General features: G+C 31.5%; 2 protein-coding genes across 2 annotated transcripts; one reads left to right on the top strand and one right to left on the bottom strand.

The window, feature by feature from the left end:
• Positions 1-4,758: 4,758 nt before the first annotated feature.
• On the top strand, positions 4,759-11,123 carry LCAT3 (lecithin:cholesterol acyltransferase 3). Its single transcript, XM_028073554.2, has 11 exons — positions 4,759-5,028; positions 5,115-5,206; positions 5,300-5,427; positions 6,120-6,255; positions 6,361-6,412; positions 7,501-7,601; positions 8,165-8,344; positions 9,341-9,498; positions 9,858-9,912; positions 10,351-10,404; positions 10,705-11,123. Exons 1-11 carry the CDS (start codon positions 4,824-4,826, stop codon positions 10,882-10,884), a joined length of 1,341 nt encoding a protein of 446 aa, XP_027929355.1. The 5' UTR covers positions 4,759-4,823; the 3' UTR covers positions 10,885-11,123.
• Positions 11,124-17,310: 6,187 nt separating this feature from the next.
• LOC114183636 (AP2-like ethylene-responsive transcription factor BBM1) lies at positions 17,311-21,704 on the bottom strand. Its single transcript, XM_028070717.2, has 9 exons — positions 21,246-21,704; positions 20,517-21,093; positions 20,216-20,298; positions 20,042-20,050; positions 19,833-19,921; positions 19,419-19,492; positions 19,279-19,329; positions 19,034-19,110; positions 17,311-18,544 (listed from the first exon to the last, which is right to left on the bottom strand). The coding sequence occupies exons 1-9, from the start codon at positions 21,484-21,486 to the stop codon at positions 17,685-17,687; spliced, it is 2,061 nt and encodes a 686-aa protein (XP_027926518.1). The 5' UTR covers positions 21,487-21,704; the 3' UTR covers positions 17,311-17,684.
• Between the last annotated feature and the right edge of the window lie 1,006 nt (positions 21,705-22,710).

Genomic DNA, 22,710 nt, shown 5'->3' with positions numbered 1-22,710 from the left:
TTAATTTGTTTATATATTGTTTAAGCGTAATCAATGTTACCAACAAGTTTTTAACTAAAGTTATTTGCTCAAGTACCATTGTTTTAATAACATATATTGTTGCTCAAGTGAGTAAAAGGTCAAATGTAATATTTATTAAAAAATATTGCTCAAGTAATATTCTTATGCATTTAAACATGCTTTATTTTGTTTAAATCATTCTGAAATTGTTACATTATTATATTATAATATAGTTATTATTGCATAATTTTAATTTGATATAAATAGTTAATGAATTAAAATGCATGTAAAAATATATAAGATTAAATATGTATGATATAATAACATGAAAGACAATTACCTTAACAATAATTATTAGTTCATATGTGTTATTAAAAAGAAAAAATTCTTGTAAGATATTTTTGTAATTCAAATTTGATGTTTCAGTATCACTTGTTTTTCTTTAATTGAGTAGTTGAGGAAGTATTGTAACATACTAGTATGTTTAAGTCGAAATAGGTGAAATAATAAATGTGATAATAAATTAAGATATATTTGTGTTAATCATTTTATTATCTTTTAGTTATCTTAATCCAAGTTTTAAACTTGAAACCATAAAAAATTGACATAATCTCAAGTTGTCCTATATCTTAATCTCAAGTTTCTTTTATTATTTTTATAAGTTTTTATATAAGTGGACACGAGAGTTATGTAGGTTACACATAATTTAAGAACGTTTTGAATGTGTTAATCATTTTATTATTTTTTAGTTATCTTAATCCAAGTTTTAAACTTGAAACCATAAAAAATTGACATAATCTCAAGTTGTCCTATATTTTAACTCCCATACTACTAATTTTAAGAACAAATTTTAATTTCTTTAACTCATGTATATCCTAACAAAATGTAATGGAAGTATTAAAGAAAAATAAATGATCATTAAAAAATTATACAAATAAAATTTAAATTAAAAATAGTAAAAATCCTTCACGAGGCTTTAAATTATATATGTATAAAGAACAATTCAATATAGGAGTTATTCTTAACAAAATATTTAACTATAAGTCAAATATTAATCTCCAATACTATAGTAAAAATGTAAATTACCGACAACGTTTTACCAATAAATTTAAATCTGTTGATAATGGTTAATTAACGATAGGATTATCGATGAATATTTTTACTTAATTTACCAATGAATTATATTTATCGATAATGGTTAATTACCGACATATATCCTTATTTAATTTACCGACGGAAATACTGTTGGTAAGGTCGTATGTAAAATTCTTGGCCTAATTATCGACATATATGACTTATCGACAGATCAAAATCGTTGTGATGTCTTCGATGAAATCATAATTACAATTAAGATTCTCTTCTCTAATTTCAGCTTCATCCCTAATTTAGATTCTCTCCTCTAATTCCTACATCTGCATTGACGCTATCGTGACCTAGTCACTACTTACCGAAATCCTATCGTGACATCTTTTCTACCCACCGTGATTTATAGTGACACTCGTGGCCTTAATGATTAATAAAAGATAAATTTAACAATAAATATTACATATGACGCTTTTATTGACATTGATAATCAATAAAAAAACATGTTTATCAATGAAAAATTGTTATTATATATGGATAACAATCATCGATAATACCTGTTTTTTTTAGTGCAACTATATAATGAATATTACCTTTTAAAAATACCAAACTAATGTCACCATAACTTTGTGATATTTATTGGGACAATACATATAAATATCGTCATGTTATAAATGATAAATTTAAAACTTTTATGTAATATTTACTTATCAAATTGAATAAATTTTTTTATCTGTTATCTGTTAATTTCATAACAATAATATAATGCACAACCATGATAAACACAACTATCAAAAGATTAAAGTGTACACGTCACAGTAAAGTATATGTATGTTCATAGTTTATGTTTACTTTTTATTTATTTATTATTAGTATTGGGGACTTGGCTGATTCACTTGCTAAATCTGGCCATGACGAAGACATTTATGTAATATTAGGTACTTGTCATCATCAACACATTTCTATAATTAAATAACTATATTCAATTCAATATTATAAGTTGATTTTCATGCTTTACCAAGAAAAATAAAATCAGCTGTCATTAAAACAATTATCATCCCAACAATAAACTCATCACAAAATAATATAAAAAAAATGTTTACATCGTTCCGTGAATGTAATTAAATATTTTTCATATCGTGATAATTCATTTACATTATTATCTGTGTAGAATATTCAATTAACTCTTATAGCACTGTATAAATAATAAATTTATGTGAAATCTTCTTTTTCTATTAACAAGAAAACGGAAACTTTCTGAAACTCGAACCAATAATTTATTGATGTATGATAATTAATCTCTTAATCTATAACAATATATAAAGGGGATTCCTCTTTTTGTATCTACTTTTCAAAATACCGATTTTACCTTTCAAATATAAATTTATTAAATTTTTAAAAATTGACCGTTATTTTTATAAACTTTTTACAAAACCAGATATCTTTGTTTCTTCTCTTCTTATTTATTTATCAATGGTTATTTTTTTATCTGTTCTGATATATTTCACTTTATTTTTAATAAATATAATTTTAATATATATATATCACCTAATAACATTATATATTTTTAACTTAATAACATTATAATATTATCACCTACTAATATAATATCATGCATATTTAAAAAATGCATGCATACAGTTGTGATAACGCCTGTGTTACGCTAGTTATTAGTTAAGAGTCGTTTTAAGAAATGTGATAATATTAAGGAGTGTTAAGGGATATACCATTTAGAATTTTATAGATGCTTTGAAAATGTAGGTATCGTACCAGAATTTTCTACAAGTGTGTCACAACAAAACACGTAGCTGTGTGTTTCTTTTTCAATTTTTATGTTAAAGGATGCACGTGGCTACCGATTTAATTGTTTCTTCACTAAAAAACAAAATCGCATATTTCAATATTAATTTATTATTTGCCTACTCTCATATTTTCTTACCTTTAATTTTGTAATTAATTTACTATTTGCCTCCTCAATTTGATACTATTTTCCTTCTGACCCTGCCAAATTTTCTTACAACGCTTCACACATATTATTAATTCTTAAATATATTGGCAATAACTTAATTCTTGACCATGTAATTGAAAAAAATTATTTGAAGAAATGAAACTTACTTCAATGATCTTTACTTTTCAACAACAAAAAAAAAAATTGAGCCCCAAATATTTATAGTTATAAGTTTTAATTTTTTTTCTAGACACTACTACACTCGGATTTTAGTTTTAAAAAACATTTTTTTAAAAATAGTTTACCAAGTGAACAAAGTAGGCAAAAGAAGTCCATAAAATTATACGCGATTTATTACCAAACTAGTTTAGTTTATTACAATGTAAGTAATTTGATTTAAATTTATATTGAATTTGAATTTGAATTTAAAAAATAATGCCTCACTCTATCAAAAAATATGGAAAGAATATTCATTACTTTGTACAAGTAACTCCTATAAAGGTATACTTGAGGCATGTGATATATTTAATGATAAAGTATTGTGGGTGAAATGAATGTTATGCACGAGGCATGTTAAAATACCGTAAGAAAAATTTGGGTGAAACAATGCTTGTGTGTGTTCACTAAGTGTTACCATACACACAAATATTAATAAATGCTTAATTTATTATTGAAGAAGCCGGTAATAAATGAATGTTGTTTATTATTGAACATTAAAAATATATTGTATTGTTATTTTAAAACGTTAGAATTAGTGTTAATTAATGTTTTATAGTGGTACAGTAGAGGAATAACACAGACAAATTTAACAGAGAATCTAAATTCGTGCAGAAATGGATTGAAAGAAGTTGTCTTTGACAAATATAATAATATTACAACGCCTTACTCACTAGTACAAAAACTACATTAGACATCAATATTTTGACAACATTTTTTCTTTACTACCATTTAACATTACTTTTTACTATTATTTACTTTTTTTTATTCTAAAAATATAAAAATTAATTTTGTTAATACCATTTTATCTTTTTACAAATTATCAAATGATGATTAAACGATGTCAAACAACATTTTTTAACTACATTTTACACCGATTATTTTTTACCAATTACATTGGTTGCTCCGCAATCCCCAACTACATTACCCAAATAACTACCACAAAAAAAAAAAGATGAAATTTTGACCGGTACCCATGATTTATAAGAACGCAAAAAGAAAGATACTCAAAGAGAGATTAAGATATTAAAATACTTTGAGAGAGTTTTTGTTTTCAACAAATAGAAAATCTAAGTTTTGATCCAATAACAAGATAAGCGATAACGAGAGAAGTTAAAAAAAGTGAAAGACATTTTTCACACAACTTAATAAACAAAATCAAAATACAAAAAAGAAAAAATCATGTTAGGACTAGAGCTGTAAATTCCGACTCTGAACAATAGGCCAAAGCAAATAAACCAAAGAAGGAGGATGCAGATGCAAAATGGATGTCCAGATGGAGTACATTGCACACATACGCAAGCAGAGCAATCTTTTACCATGCACACAGCATAGTGCCGAAAATTCCAGAATCCAATGACTTCTATTTCCAACTCAGACACAAAAATAAAACCCTTCCATTTTTACTTTTTCCATTTTCTCTCCACCAAGAACCAGAATTAATGATAATTCTATTAATTAATTAATTAATTATTTATTTATTCGTACATTAATAAATAAATGGTTCGTGTTCGCACACTAGTTGTTGAAACTCCCTCACCAGCTTCAGTGAGAAGGAGAAGAAAAGGACGAAACCATGCGTTTCTGCCCGTGCTTTGGATCCGACGAGGTCAGGGCAATCGCCGATCGCGACCCGCTTCTGCTGGTTTCGGGTATGGGCGGCTCCATTGTCAATTCCAAGCCCAAGACATTCGGGTTCACCACCCGGGTTTGGGTCAGGCTTCTGCTCGCTGACATGGAGTTCCGGAAGAAGATTTGGTCCCTTTACAATCCAAAAACAGGTCCTTCCTCTACTTCTTCTCTTTCCACCATTTTTGAGTTTTCGGTTAAGTCGTTGTTGGTCTCGCAAATTGACGCGAACTCTCAGGCTACTGTGAAACGTTGGACAAGAAGTCTAAGCTTGTGGTTCCTGACGATGATCATGGCCTCTATGCGATCGATATTTTGGATCCATCGTGGGTGAGTGACTGATTATAAATGCTTTTACTTGTAATTATTTAGTAATTTGGTGTTTTTCTTGTGCTTGAGTGTTTCTCTTGTGTTGTCTGGCAGTTTACGAAGTGTGTGCATTTGACAGAGGTGTATCATTTTCACGACATGATTGAGATGCTTGTTGGATGCGGTTACGAGAAGGGAACCACGCTGTTTGGGTTCGGATATGATTTCCGCCAAAGCAATAGGTAATGCTGTGAACTATAAACTTCATTTCCTGAATTTGTTATTTACCGTTGGGGAGTTTTTTTTTTTTTTTTTTTCCCATAGATTCTAATAGTGGAAAAATTACACAAAATTGAACTGGGCATCTTCCATGACTTCAAGTCAACTTATGAATTATTCGGATAAATTTTTCCATAAACACTTGATGATAAGAAAATAGGAAATAAACTTCTTCTCTAAGTTAAAATTAATCTTCGAATTTGGATTTAGGACTTAATTCAATCCTTAAGATAAACATTGTCTCCACTTATTTATTTTAATTTGACCGTATCAGTGAGACCTAAACAATCATTCTTGAGGTTGTAATTAAGGTTAGGTTTAAGTTAAAAATTAGGTTTTGGTGAAACTAATATGAGAAGTTTTTTACAATTTAGTTTATGGATAAGTTAATTTTGATTCTGGGAGAAAATCATTTCATTTTTTTCTTTTTATTAGAGAAATTTATCCAAACAGATCCTTGTGCCCTGCTTTTACTGAGTATGTCTCATTTAAATTTTTCAAAAAGTCCAGTTACATAGTTGATTTCAATTTACAAGAGAAGTTCCTTTCATTTTACCATCTGTTTTTTTTTTTCTGCTATAAATGCTTATGGAGGAGTTTAGGGTCTAACTTCACACTATGTACTTATTGTTATTATTGTTGTTGTTCATGGTAGGATTGACAAGTCAATGGAAGGTCTTAAACATAAGTTGGAGACTGCTTACAAAGCTTCTGGTGGAAGAAAAGTCAATTTAATTTCGCATTCCATGGGAGGAATTATGATCTTGTGTTTCATGTCGCTTCACAGAGATGTGTGCATAATTTTTCTCCATGACCTCTTAAAACGGTTGTGATATGTATATATAGGGAGGGAACTTATAAAGTAACTAGTGATTGTTTTCATTTTTCCTTGGCAGGTGTTTACAAAATATGTGAATAAATGGATTTGCTTGGCTTGCCCTTTCCAAGGTGATTCCTTTGCCGTTGTGTGTTTTCCTTTCTTTTGGACCCTGTTCTTTTCGGTAAACTGCAGTCATTTGTATTGGTCTACGATATAAAATTTAAAAACAATAAGTTTGCTGAATATAAACTTTCCCTATAACATATGTTGAGTTTCAGAGAGAGAAGTTTCTGTAATCAATGAAAACAAATTCACTGCCGAAGAATTTCTGAGCTACATCAGGTTTATATAATTAGTGACATTAGCTTCTAACAGAAGGTACTAACAGAATCTAACTAACTCTTGGTTAGTTAGAGAATTCAACTGTCATAGAAGCTACTAAATTACTACTGAATATGTAAAGTAAACTTGTGGAGTAAAAATATGCCCCCACTACCCTGCAAGCTCATGAGGGGTGAGAAACATGCAAATCAACCACCTTGAGCTTGGACTGATGAGCGCAAAACCAAAAGGGAGAGAGAGATTTAGTGAGAATATTTGCACATTGATCAAGGTTTGACACATGAACGGAACCATAAGAAGCTTGAGGACAAAATTCTCATGAATGAAAAATAAGTCCAATACCATATGATATAAGTCAATGTGAAACTCATAAGATGAATTTGAAATAAATTCTTAACAGCGTGTAATCTATGGACTACCTGCTATTCTACAAATTTTTTGCAACTACTTAATTCTAATTATCTACTATTTGTATTCAAATGGATGTTTTCATCTCATTGATTTGATTATCATGGGCCCCATTAAAGTACATAACTTTATGTCTCTGTTCTTTATGAGGAACTTGATTTTTTTCTGACATTTTTCCACGCACTGGATTGAAATAAACACTTAGCCATGATTCTCTTCCAACTTTAGTTACCAAGAAAAACAAGTCTCTTTTCTTGTCGAGCTTTTTTAACTATGGACCCACTATAAATATATTGATGTGATGAAAGTTTTAGAAAAATGTGCAACTATGAATATATCGAATATTGTCAATGCTCGGCATCACAACTGCAAAGAGCTTAGGATACTTTTTGTTTATATGCATCTATTTCCATTTTCCCAGATGCCTTAAACCATCCATGCTTGAATATGAATTCCACATGAACAGGAGCCCCAGGGTGCATCAATGATTCTTTATTAACTGGATTAGAGTTTGTTGATGGCTTTCAAAGCTACTTTTTTGTTAAAAGGTGGACTATGCATCAATTGGTAAATTCTTGTTCCCAAGTAATTAGTTCAGTCACCATCTTTGAATTGAATTTTGACTGTTGGGAAAAATATATTTTTCCGAGGACAGATTTTCATTATATTTTTAAAATTTTAAATCAGGGCCTGTGGGTGTGGTCCAGTTCAAATGAACTGCCTTTTCAAAGGAATGGATTGGATTGTGACTTACCTTTGAATCCTTTGGAACTAGTGGATATGAGCTACATACGGGACAGAATGACTGAGGGGTGCTGGAGTTGTTTTCTGCTATGAAGCTTGTAATGGATAAGACCATTACCCATGTATACACTTTCACACTTTCTCCGAGTACTTCTCACTACAATTAAGTATTCTGACTTAGCTATTGAAGGCTCCACAGTGTCGAACCTCTCTGGCACCCATTACAGTGATTGACTGATGTCTGCAGCTCATATCTATTAGTTCTTCAGATCAAAAGCCTGGTCACAGTCCTATTCATTCATTTGAGAATAGTCACAATTTTCTTACTCCGTGTAACATGCTGTAAAACGGCTAAGTTTTTTGGAATGATCTTTCTTACACATTAGCTAGTGGAGTGTCCATCAGTCTATGAAATGTTGGCAAATCCATCTTATGGATGGAAAAAGCAGCCAGAAATTCTAGTCTGGCGAAAGCATACAAAGGACGGGGACAATAACACCAATTTGGAATCTTATGGACCAACCCAGAGTATATCTTTATTTGAAGAAGCACTGCGGAATAATGAGGTAATCTATTTGAACTTTTCTTTAGGTTGATGAATCTAAGGTGTGTGGGCATATATACTTTAAAATGTTCAAGCTTTGATTTTTCTTTTATGATTACTATGTAATTTGTTGGTATATATTAATATTCTGTTTGTGGTTAGACTTATTGTATTCTTGAGGCTTTTTCTTTCACGTTTCTTCTCGTATCCTTTTTTCTGGTTTTGGAGGATAACTTATTCTCCCTTAGTTTTAGTTATCCCTTTCTTTATATATATATATATATATATATATATATATATATATATATATATATATATATATATTTTTTTTTTTTTTCTGTAGAAGAATCAGCATTTCAAACTATATCATCCATGATCACACTTTTCTTTTATATTGTAAAAGAAATGTTATTAAGGGGATTTTAGTGATCACTAAATCTGATTTATAGATATATTACTGCATCAATTATTAAGGTGTTTTTGGCCTAATGGCTAATTCCTTAGAGTCAGAAATCAAGTTCTTGAGTTAAGCTCCTAACCATCTTGTGACATAGCACTTCATGAGCTGCTATGCCACATTGACGTGTACTGGTTGACCCACCTAGGCTCTGCAGTTTCTTTGACTGGTTCTGAAAAACCCAGCCTATTTGCATTTTCTTTGACCTGTTATGACCAATTGCGGTTATTAGATAAGAACTGAGCAGACCTTGGATGAGTTCCGGGGTCAATCAGGAAAACTGGTTGTTTTGATCTGGTCCTGTTCTCAGAACACTGGTTGTATCTCACGTGACCTCTCTTTAAAGGAAGATCTAAAGTCAGCATGACGTCTATTGCTTAGTAAGCTAAACAAATGTCATCATGCAAGTTTTATCTCTAATGCCAAGTGAAAATGATTGTGCTAGTCATGAAAACCATTCAATATGACAGATGTTATCTTTCCTTTTCTGATACAAAAAATGATTCCTCGTGCAATTTTCCTTTTGCTTGTACCAAGGACTTATGGGTGTTATTTTTGCAGCTAAGCTATAATGGGAAAACGATACGGCTTCCCTTTAACTTTGATATACTTGACTGGGCTATTAAAACACGACAACTTATCGCAAATGCTAAATTGCCAGATGGAGTCAGCTTCTATAACATTTACGGGACATCGTTGGACACACCTTTTGATGTTTGGTATGTGACTAAATTGTTGTTGGAAAATAGTACATCTATAAACCAGAAGCATTAATTTAGGTTGAGAGATAAGAAAATTGGTTTAAACTGGATACTTTGATGTTGGAATGTTTATTCTCCCTACATCTTTGATCTGAATTATATAAAGCCCCATAATCAGTTTCTTTTTATTATTAAAGTTTAGACCCTTTTTCATATTTTGGTCTACATAAGGAGAATCTTGTCAATAGAATTTGAGCTTCACAAGAAGGATAATATTATCCTCATGACAGTTTAGATGAAATTTCCACTTCTCGATATTCGAAGGTTTCTATACTATCTTTGCTTCTGACATGTCCTGATTTTCGGGCTTAATGCAGTTATGGTTCGGAAGATTCTCCAATTGAGGACTTATCCGAAATTTGCCACACAATGGTGAGTCACTTAAATCTCTTACATGCCAAAAAGGAAGACCGCTAACGAGAGTCTTCTATCTTGATTCTTTAAAAATACTTCATTTGTTCTTCATCGTTTTATTATATCTTTACTGAGAGGCTAGTATTTGTCATAAATCCTAAAAAGGGCCGGCTACTGCTTTTGCAGCTCCTTCCATATATTTAGTTGGAGAGAAATGTGCATATTTTAGAAGGATGTATCTTTTTCCCTCTCATTGTTATAATTCATGTTAGTTTCAAGAAAATATCTACAACTGGTGTGAAAGATATTAGAAATTGTACTTATTTTTTTTCCATTTTGACTCTGCATTTTGTTTTTCTTTCTGTTCCTAGGATATAATTCCTGTCTTGCTGATAATACGTTGCTGTGTCTGTGCATGCATGTATTAAGAAATTTTCTCGTCTATGTTTTTTTCAGCCACTATATTCTTATGTGGATGGGGATGGAACAGTTCCTACTGAATCTGCGAAGGTACTCTCTCCAATCTTTCTGTATTCTGTAGAACACTTACCTCTAGCCACATTGAAATTTTTGTAAACTGCTTTTAGCCTAGCTGTAATGCCTTCAAGGTAATTATTTGCTACCTTTTGAAAGATAGATGCATATGGAAGTAGTCCAAATAGAAGGGCATTTGTTTGAACTATGTGATGCTCTCTTAATATAGTACTTCCAAATTTATCTTCTGATAGCAAACTTGTAATGTAGTAAACAAAAAATAATACATAGCTTCTTAGTATTGATTTGTGGAGTTCTTGTGTTTTGATATTACAGGCTGATGGACTGAAAGCCACCGAAAGGGTGGGAGTTGGTGCTTCTCATCGTGGAATATTACGAGATGAGACAGTATTTCAACATATTCAAAAATGGTTGGGTGTTGAACCAATGGTTAGCAAGCAATCTAAAACATCTAAAGTTGCAGATGCTGGTCGAATCGTGCCTATGGTTCTATAACTTGCTACTTTCGTTCCTCATTTACCAAAAGAAAATTCCATTCCTTGCTTTACTTTTTCTTTTTTTTTTAAGAAAAAAGAAAAGAGGCTTAGAAAGACTTAAAGTGCAATAAATAATTTGGCGAATGTTCAGGTAATCTAGTGTAATTTCATTGTAAACGTTAGGGTAAATGGCCCATGTGATTCTTAAATGTGACATGCTATCTATTTAATTATTGAAAGAACAAAATATTTACTTTACTCTGGGCCTGTATATGTAAAAAATAATGTAATTAATCTTTATTGTTAATTATTTTAATATTATTCTGTCATTAAAATATAATGTCAAGAACTATTTTGTAATAGAACTATGACATTATGGAGCAATTTGAATTTTTTATACATTTAAGAATTCTTGGATTTTTTTTGGGAGCCCTACAAAATAACAATTTGCAACAGTTTTAGAAACATTGAGGACTCAACTTTCATTTTACATAATCAAAGAAGTTGACAAAAAATAGTTGAGACTTGTTTGAAAATTTTAAAATAGTTCGTGATTCAACAAAATACCTAAACCTTAAAATATATGTCCATACAACGTTATTATTTTATCTGTGTTTGTAGCTCGGGAGTTAATGATGTCCATGACGGGCCCTTGATTTTATCGTGTCTTTGGAAGATAGACCATTTCTTTCTGCACCACCATACTTTTCATGTGCATTTTCATGGTGTGGTTAAAAGATCAAACTATTCTCTTGTTGCAGCCTCTTTCGTTGCCACTATCCTTGTCATGTATTGTGTCATGGATGAATTCAAGAAGAAAAGTGTTCTAGATTATGTTCAGCAAAAACAAAAAACAAAACAAAAAGTCTTTCGAATTGTATAATTTACAAAACATTTTAAGAGAATGTGCTATCCAAAAGCTTTTTCTCATGCAAAGAATGAATTATGGATGTATAATCTCAAAGTAAAAAAAATTCGGATTACATAATTCACAAGTTAAAAATGACTCCTAAATAAAACAATTTAGAAATTTTTTTCATATAAAAAATGAATTTTAGATTCTAGAAATAAAAAAAAAAACTTTTGGATTGTACAATCCAAAAATAAATAAATCTAAAATATACAATATCAAATTTATTTTCTAAAATAAAATTTTCCAAATTATATAATCTGAAAATTTTTGCATTTATTTGAATGCAGGAGGGAAAATGTGAAATGTAAAAAAATCTCTTAAAAGATAAAGATCATTATCCCGTTGTATAAGGTTTGAATTGACCAAATATAAAAGATTATGACATTGAATAGAACAATATGTAGATCTAAAATTCCCTCAAACACTTTTACACTATTTGAAGCTTATACTACACTTCACTTAACAAGAACATTTCACATCCAAGCTTTAATTATATAAACCTTCAAGGTTAATACATTGAGAACTTGACTATTGGCAATTGTGTGACTCCTTGATATTCCAACAAATTCCTTGGCACAAGAATCCAAAGGAATTGTAAAGGGATGAGATTAGAGGTTCAAGATGTATCATTTAATTTCATTTAACAACAAAAAAATTTACAATTATGAAATTTATTCTTTCAAATTTCACATAACAAAATAGGCTAGTAAAGACATGTATTTAATTTGTAGTGTTAGGGATCAACACTTGAACATATCCCTATATCCCTTTAACAACAAACTAAATATCCTTCCTTCCACTTTCATCAACGAACTTGTATTAAAGAACACTCAAACACTAAAAATAAGTGTTATTTTGTATCTGTCCTTATAGGTGCTAATCAAACCACAAAAACTAAGAGCACCATTCACATTAACTCTGTTATGCCTATTTAAAGAAAGAGTTGACATGTGATTGGGCATAAACACCCGTCAGAATAAAAGAAAGTAGTTGTACTTATTTGTGATCCCCAGACTCAAGCTCTAGTTTAAGCTAACATAACAACTTCATCCTTATCAATTTTTTGTGTTTTTAAGTATAACATTATATGATTCCAAATGCCCCAAACAATATTACATGCATCACCACACCTGATTATGTTTATTGCTAAGTTCAACAAGTTTAAATTAGCTAAAGTATATTTTTACATTATGATAGTAAATAGAGATCCTCTTATCCAAAATTTTTATTTGTGTTGCTATTTTACAAGTAAATAATAAATGACTCACACTCTCATCGATATTATTAGGCATAACACAATTACTATTTCTTGATCGTACTCATCTATTTTTTAAATTAGTATTTGTCGCTGCTTTATTGGTAATTACTCTCCATACACAATTTTGAATTGATGGCAAACCTTTAGTTTTCCTAAACATGTTATTTCTAAATTCTTCAAGAGTGCTATTTTCGCACAATAATTTTTTATAAGTCAATTTCACACTTTTCTTATGTTTAAAATTAAGTAACATTTTCTTTGATTATATAATTTTATTATGAATATGTAATTCTAATATTTTAAATTATATAATCTAATATTTTATTTCAAAATACGTAATATCAACGTTCTAGATTATATAATGTAAAAGGTATTCTTCTAGAATCTAAAATGTATTCTGATTATAATATGATAAAAAACATATTAGTAAATTTTATTTATATTCGTAAAGTGGAAGAAGAAAGTGCAGGGATAAAGGAAGAAATAGCTTTGAAATTATACAGTACAAAATATATTTCAAGATTTCGCAATTAAAAAATCTAAAGCATGAACAATTTAGACTTTTCCAATATTCTTTTGGAGTGCATAGTGGGTACATAAAGAAATTAGGAGAGTAGTCGAAGAAATAACCTCAAACTTGGGCCTTTTTTTTCATTGAAACATCTCACAAAAATAGTTTTTATTGGGTTTCTTTTACTGCAACATGAGTTTAAAAGATAGCACTATATACTTGTAGTCCAGTTCAAATAAAGTTTTTTTATTTTATTTTATGACTATTTTACCTTTATAATATGTTGTCAAATAAATGTAATTTGTATCAAAATATCATTTTTTATGTTGCTAATAGAGATATAGAAATTTATGTTTAAAAGTGTGGTATCCTAGTCTTGGCTATTTTCCCAAATTTATGTGCATCATAAATATATCTATATTTTAAGTGAAAAAACATTAAATTGGTTTAAAGATGAATATTTATAAAAGTGTTTCACAAGGCAAAGAGAGGAACAATGTTATTCATTGTTTTGGGACAGAAGTAATGTATGCAAAGTTGAAGAAGAGTAAAAAGGGTAGCGTTGCATGTGGGTGTTGGTCAATGTTTCTTGATGGATCTTGTGCTATTGCTTCTTCATGTTCATCTTATTTGGTGGCCAAGCATGCTTCATACTAAACAAATGAAACAAAATTGGTGAATCTATTATTGTTTTTGAGCTGAAATATTGCTTATCTCAAACACTTTGGGAAGTGTTACAATTGTTTTCCCCTAGCGAGGTTGATTGTGGTATTCTTGAGAGGACAAGGATTAGACTATGTAGATATTCATTACGATTGGGACACATTGTTGGAAGTGTGAATAGTAAATTGATGAAGCTCAACAAACTATGCAATTATTTAACCATTTGGTTCATGTGATTGTGAGTCATTGCCATTAGTAAGTTTTGCATTTTATTCTGATCTCAAGTTCATTGAGCGATATAGTTAGAATTAATCACCATATTCAAGATATTGTCCGTTTTAAAGTTTAAGAGTTTTGTCACAGTTTTATTTTTAAAAGACGCATTAGAAGATAGAAAAAAGGAAAAATATTTAAAACGTGATTGACCTCGATTCTTAAGGGACATGGTTGAGAATTTTGTCACGGTTTTATTTTTAAAAGACACATCAGAAGATAGAAAGAGGAAGAACGTTTAAAACGTGATTGATCTCGACTCTTGAGGGACATGGTTATTTTAGTCACCGTGCACATTATTAGTATTAAAAAATTTATTTCATCAATGTTTTAAGTAGTTGTTGATTTGTGATAGATGCCATTCAATAATTACAACTTTCTTATTTCGGTCACTAACTTTGGTAACCTATTTTTTGTATAAATAAGTAAAATAAAATGAAGGGATTAATTCATTTATAGAAAAATATTGATAAGAAGCAAAAGAAAAAAAAATGGTGTGTCTAAGAAGTAAATTTGAATATTGTAATGAAGAATTGCTTTGTATTTTTGCTTAATGTTAAGATTTGATTAAGAAATAGTTATTAATTAGGGTTGGGTTGGGTCCACATATGGTGAATATTTTATTATTATATAAAGAATGTTGATAAATAGTGGAAGGAAGGGTAGGTAGTCAAAGTCAAAAAAGTTGAAATCCCAAACAGAGTTTCCACAAGCACAAAGCTAGGGCATTGGATTTGATAAATTAATAAAAGCCCCAAGAAAAAGACATGAATGAGCATTCCTAGAGCTTGTTAGCTTACGATAGGATTCTATTTGAGAAGTTAGACACAGACGCACATGCATGAAGCATGCAATTTTTTAATATTCGACTATTCCAACCCAAATCCCATAATCTCTTCTTCACTTCCAACATCATAAACCCTTTTAACTTCAATAAACAAAACTTAATCTTTAACACTCAAAATTAACTTGCTTACTTATTGTCTCCATTCTAAAATTTAATAGAATATGTTAAAATATTTCAAAAATTTAACCTTACAAAACTGATTTGTAAAGTAGGATTACACTCGCTTAAGATTAGATATTAATAGACGGTATGATAATGGTCTAATAGTAAATAACATGATAAATCTAACAAATAATAAATATTGTTGATTAAGATATATTTGAATGTTCTGACACCATCTTAAAAAAGTAACTTTAAATCTATCTTAATTTTACAAAATTAATTTATAAGATAAGGTTCACCATTTATTTATATATTAAAAATTTATTTTATTATTTTAAGTCGATGCGAGATTTTACCAAAAAAAAATATGTAAAGCAAATTAACAAAAAAAACTATAAGTTTCAATCATTGTGAGGCTACATATAACTTTTGTTGATGAAAAATGTAGTAGTAAAACACACTTTTTTCTTATTCACTCTTTGGAATATAATGAACATTGTATAAATTTTGTGGAAGTTCTCATTAAATAACCCAAAATTATGCACTTTATTCAACGAGACTCGTATAAAACTTATTAAATAAAAGAAGTATGTATGAACAAAGCATTAAAAAAATGTCTTGCCAACACTATTTTAGTTGCTTTTTTAGTAAAAGACAAAAGTTCAAGCTAAAGATGTCACTAGCTATATATTGTTCAAGTCCAACAATATCCCATACCCAAAAAGCATGAAAATAGCTTAAAAAAATGGAGGCTTTAAGTCCTCCTGAGGTTAAATAGGAACCTCTCTGGGCCCCTAATTTGGTGCTTCCATCACTCACCCACTAAAGCCATGCAGTGGGGTCAAAACCTAAAGGATTGAGTTAGCAAGTGATGTTATGAATATTAATCATACATGCATGCAATTACTTAAGACACTAAAAAAATCAATTTTTTTTTTTCAAAAAACAACTACAAGTTTACATCTTTTTTCTGAAAAAGGTTAATTTGAAGCATTAATGTAAAAATGAGTATGAAAGAACATGGTGGGTAATTGAAAGTTGGTTTAGGGTTAAAGGTAATTAAGAGTAAGTAAGTAGGGTTTATAGAGATGAAAAGTGAGTAGTGTAATAAATAGAGAGATAAAGCATGGGAACAAAAAGTAAGGAAAAGGATTGCGACCCACTACACTAGTAGATGCTACAACACTTTAACAAAGTTCACTTTTCTTGGAAATCTCTTTGATGAAGAAGGGGCAGTGTTTGTGCATGGATAAGGGTGAAAATAATCTGCAACAACCACAGAAATCATTCATTAAATAATATTAGGTTTTCTTTCCGAGGAGGCACGGGTACTCCGCTGATTTCTCCGATGAATTTCGATTTCCCTCATTGTTGTTTCCTTCTTCACTTGTTTTCATGCCATTTTTTTCACTTATTATTCAACTCTTCTTATTATATTCCATTCATCATTTTTATCACCCTCACCACCACTACTGCAACAATCACAAACAAACAAACAACCAGTGAAAAAAATCCCAAATAAAAAAGACAGATTCACTTTGTTCTTTTCTCATTCAAAACAGCCCTAGCTACAACGTTGTTTTTCCACTCTCACATTGTCTTCACCATTTTCTTTCATAAATCATTTTTGCTTCATTAACTTTAAACAGTTAGAGTATGAATAATAATCAAGTTCGTTTTATATACATGCATGTGCTTACAATACGAAACTTTAGTTTTTATACTCAATGTCTCACTTTATTCCCATTGCATCATTTTGTTGACACTCCTCTATTTCCGAATAGTTAAACAAGAACATACGCGTTTATATGAAGATAGTAATGAGGAGCAAAATACTTTTCATATTGGTCATTCCATATGAAATTGTGAAGAAAAAACTAGTGCCAAGCATATACATTGATGAAAAGAAAACTCCACCCTTTGTATGATCCTTGTTATTCCAGAATTACAAAACCCGGTGAAAAAAAAAAAGAAAAGAAAAAAAGCATCCCAATGATCTATCTGTCCACATGTTAATCACCAAAATTCACAGCAAAATGGTTCTGCCATGACTAAACTAGATTTTACTTAGACCAGACCCTAGTGAAGAACTAAGGATCTTCACAAGTTAGAGATGATGAAAGAAACACTATATTAATTCTCATCTTCAAAAGGTGCAAGGAGGAAGAAGAAAGTCAGAAATATATGAATCATTGTCATCATCATCATCATCATCACCTTGGTGTGACTCAAACTTCTCCCCAGTTTTCCACCTATTCATGCAATAACGAGAAGGGTGGAGCACCATGGCAGAGAGACCTAGGTGCAAGAGTTGGAATTCCAGTTGGAACCCAAGTGTTGCATGCAGAACCTTGATCTACAGAACCTGATTGCTGTTGAGAAAGATAATACAAGTTCCTTGCATGTGCATGATAAGCATCATTAGATCCATAAACACTTTCATAATCACCAAATCTTTGATTACTGTGATCACCCTCACTTGCAACAACAGTACCAGTTCCCAGAGGCATCACATAGCCCCCACCACCACCTCCATAACCATCGTAAACCACCGAGTTCGATGAAGAGCTATTGTCAATGGAAGCAGAATCCATGTTCATCATAGGGTGCAACACAGAATTTGTGTGGAAAAAGTTGTGCGTGCCGTTACTCCCTAGCTGCAGTTGATGAATATCAGGGTAAGACAAAGGATGAGAGGTATCAGAATTGTCGTGCTGTTCTTGCTTGCACCATAGTCTCTGTCCATAAGGGTAGTGCATGGTGGTGGTGCAAGGTTGAGGTTGGTGGAACGAAAGACCACTGTGCCAGTTATGATGATTTGTTGCTGCTGCTGCTGTTGTTCCTGCGAAATTGTTACTGATACCACCATGAGGTAGGTGAGAGTTCAAGATGGTCGTGCTATGATCCTCTTGGTCTGTTCTATGAGCTTCCACGTTGAGTTCCACCTGTTCCATGTCCTTCAAACGCTTTGCAGCACCACCAATCGGCAAAGTAGTGCTCTCGAGAATGCTCTTCACATCGTATCTGCTCATGTCGAAGTTCGTAACAGCACTCAGTCCTCGGAATTTGATGGCCGCGACATCATAAGCCTCTGCTGCTTCTTCTTGAGTGCCTGAAAATTTTTTTCATCAGTGAAAAACATTGATGCAGTTTCATTGGTTTTGGATCAAATGCATGCACTGCAACTGCAACTGCGTTTATTTCGTCAGTGATCAATGAATGAATGAATACCTTTGAAATTAATGACTCCTATATCATCAAACATGCACATTTACTTTATGAAATTAATATTTCTGCAGATCGTTATTATTAACATTTGGTCACCTGAACGACAATAAATGTGTCTTTAATTTCTTCGTTTTTGTTGCTTCGAGGTGCTGGTGTTCACTTTTTACCTACCTTCTTCTATCTAGTTGTTTCTCATTAGAAACTCCATGGTTAAGTTTTTCAAAGTTCTTCCTTTCAAAAATATATGCACACATAGTGTATCCAACTTACTATAATCATATGCATGCAATCAAAAATTAAATTGGATGAATGAAATTATTCTATGTATATGCATCTTCAAATTTGACCAAATGATTCTAAAATGTAAGCTTACTGAATGTTCCCAAGTAAAGATCCTTGTTGCCTGCAACTCTCCCAATCCTTGCTTGCCATCTACCATGTTGATGGTGTCTGCAATTATTCATATACATTACAATTTTTTTGGTTCTAAATTCAAATACCAAATTATTGCAAATTCTTCAAATAAAAGAAACTGAGCTCTTAAGGGTACATGCTTAAATTAATAATTTTAATTTACCATGGTTTTCACATACTATATAGTAAACTATATATATATACCTTGTTACTCCTCGATAAATGGATGCACCGCGAGAAAACCCACTACTCTTCCTGCATCAATGTGATTTTTTTATTGAGAATAACATGGTTTAAAAAATGAATAAAAGTTGTATTTGGTTAGTGGTGACACTTGCAAATACCTTCTCAATGACGCAACGTACTCTTGCCTGGTCATGTGCTTCATTTCTTCCACCTCCTTCTCATAGTGGTTAATCTAAAATGCATTGATTGTTGAGGGAGACATAAAGTATTCCATGTCAAAAAGATTACATCAAGTGATCATGTACACACACATACATAGTTTGCATTATCAGACAAATAACAGTTTCTCCTAGGAAAAGACACATCCCATCAAATGAGGAAACTTTTTTCATTCTACAGGGGCACCAACTAAACAATACCATGATGCCATAACTTGTTTCGTTAATACCGATACCAACTTTGTCTAAAGCAGTGTGTGCAAACAACAACAACAACAACATCCTTAATTTAGTAAACATAAACAGGAAAAAAAATGAAAAGTGACAAAAGAAAATCAAGAAATGACAGCTTACTGGGAAATTTGTTGTTGTAGTTGTTCCCCAGTATTTTAGTGCTGCCAAATCATAGGCTCTAGCTGCCTTTTCTTCTTTGTCATAGCCTCCTGAAAGTAGTGACAACAAATGATTACCAATGTTAACGGATTTCATGGTTCTCTTCTTGTTACTTTTGGCAAAAACAATAGTTATAATTTAACATAAGAAGTGTGTATTATTGTACTCACCCAAGTAAACTATGTTGAAGAAAGCCATTGTCCCATAATGGATGTGGAGATGAGGAACACAGATTAACAGTGTCGGTTAGTTTAAACACTAAAAAGACAAAGAAAGAAAAGGAAAAACATTGACAACATTATAAGCATAGAACTAGAACTAGAGGAACATGGTAGATCATTTACCTTGTCTTCCTTTGCGGGTTTGTCCCTCTCTTCTGCAACTATTATCCCACAGATGAGCCTCGTATCTCCCAGTCCACCTATGCCTTCAATCAAGTAAAAACAAAACTGAATAATTTCATCATCATTTCAAAATAAAAAATACTAAAAAAGGGAACTTGTTCCAACAACAATGAAACTGAGTGAAGGAACCTTTTAACTGAGATTTGAAGCAGTGACGAAAGATTTGGGACAGTTAATTTAAAATATAATAATACGGATTTAGATTTATGCTTAGGGTAAATAAAATGAGAAAAATTTAAACCTTGTTACACCACGGTATATAGAAGTTCTTTGTCCAAAGGTGTCAATGGACTTTCTGGGTGCAGATTCAGTGGCTCCTGTTGGGGTGGTGGTGGTGGTGGTATCAAGTGCAGCAGTGGTTGGTGGTGGTTGTTTGTTATCGGAAGAACTCTTTCCATTTTCCACACTTGCAGAGAGAACAGGAAGTGAAGTGTTGGATTGTGAACCAGTACTCATAGAAAGTGAAAGAGTCTGCACACTATTTCCACTGTTCCCACCACTTTCATTGTTGTTGTTGTTGTTTTCCGAGGGTGCCGGTTGGTTCCTCAGCCATGTTTTTATCATGGATAACCCTATGGAGTTACTATTACTTGTGCTACTGCCGCCATTTCCAGCCACTGGCTGAGTTGGAAACATGTATTCTGTCGAGGCTGAGTTACCACCGTAGGTTTGGTCGTGTTCTCCGAACGAATGTCCTCCTAGGAAGTTTTCAAGCTTTGGCTGTTGTTGCTGTTGATGATGTTGATTGTTGTTCATGTTTTGGTCACTGCATGAAGTTCCCAGCAGCAGGTTTTGACTGTTGTAGTTCTCCTTCCAATCTGAGAAAGGAGAAGCAAAGATTAAAAAAGAAAAGCAAAAAAAAAAAAACAAACACTTGTATCAATGCGAAGATTCTACTATTTTTCTTCTTGCACCGGTGGAAAATCCAAGAAAAGCAACACATATGGAAGAAAAGTGAAAAGAAAAAAACCTTGAGTGGTGTTGGGAATGTCATTGTTTCTGTGAAATGCTTCATATATGCCATAAGAAGGAAGGTTGAGTAGATGAGGAGTTGAGTCAGAAGTGAGATCAAAACAGTTTCCTGCAACATCAGTGTTCGAGATTCCACCAGGGTTGAAGCCAAAACGAGAAGGTGCTGTTTGAGAGTGATCTTGAGTAGAAGGGTGTTCTTGAGGAGAGAGAGAAAACCCCAACAAGTTCATAGACCCCATGATAATGCTTCTTTCTGATAAATGAATATCACAGAACCTTCTTCAGAGAACTCTTCGGTATATATAGGATGAAAGAAAGAAAGTAGTAGCAGTGTTTGTGCATGTAGAAGAAGAAGAAGCAGTGTATAGTTTTTATATGAAAAGGGTGTGAAGAAAAGAAGATGGAGGAGAAGAAGGGTCAAATTCTTGAAGAGCTCAAAGATTGAAAAAAAACATTTATAGCATAGAGATGAGAGACCATTTATAGTATATTTAAACTATATTTATATGCTCTGAATTTTCTCTTTCTGGCTGATATGCTTCATCCACACGCGCGTACAATAGAAATGAGACGCGTCGTGGAAGATATTCTAGGGCACTTTGAAAATCTTTGAACCACTTTGGTTCAAAGGCTAATGAAAAGATATAACCACACACAAACACATTCACGAGAACCGTTTCGTAATAAATACTCCAAACACAACCCTACTTCCTCTCTCGGCATTGCAAAATAATGCATCTGTTCTCATCAGTTGTGACTTGTGACACAAAACCACACAACAACACAACGTTTCATATGAAAACAAATTCTGATGTGATATGTGATATCACCCTTTTCTTAGTAAAGTGAAAAGTTTGATATTATCAACTTTCATTTCTTAATTAAATTCTTTTTATTTTTTCAAAGTGATAATAGAAGTTATTAAGAAATCAATAAATGAACTTGTTTTATTAAAGAAATCTAGTATGTGTAGCTTAGTTCTGAAATCTTATATTATTTTTTTTTATCTAGGGTCATCATTAGAAAAAATGTAGAAAATGATTTTTCTGACAGTTAACTTGATTTTTATTTTCTTTTGACTGTTTGTAACTATGATTCAAGATTAGATTTTGCAGTATTGCAGTTTTTTCAAAGATAAGCTACTCATTGTTCATATGCATAAACACGTGTGGACATGAATGATCAGTCTGGTGCATAATTGAACATGTATTTTTTTAGTATATATTTCTGTACGGACACTGATCAAGTTATTATTATGTATGAAATTTATTGTTTGCATGAGTTATTTTTAATCCAACAATATCAATTAAAAAAACAGTATAAATGTATGTTCACTCCACACATAGAATGTTTAAGAAAGAAAAGTCACATGTACAACAATAAACTAAAACATTAATCATCTATATCCTCTATGTAGCAGTGTTTTTTCAAAGGTTTTCTCAGTCCAACCATTGAAATGTTAT

This window comes from Vigna unguiculata, chromosome 5 (assembly GCF_037176805.1).
Source record: "Vigna unguiculata cultivar grain cowpea cultivar isolate G323 ecotype 2 chromosome 5, ASM3717680v1, whole genome shotgun sequence".
Taxonomy (NCBI): Eukaryota; Viridiplantae; Streptophyta; class Magnoliopsida; order Fabales; family Fabaceae; genus Vigna; species Vigna unguiculata.
This window is presented reverse-complemented; position numbering and strand designations above follow the sequence as displayed.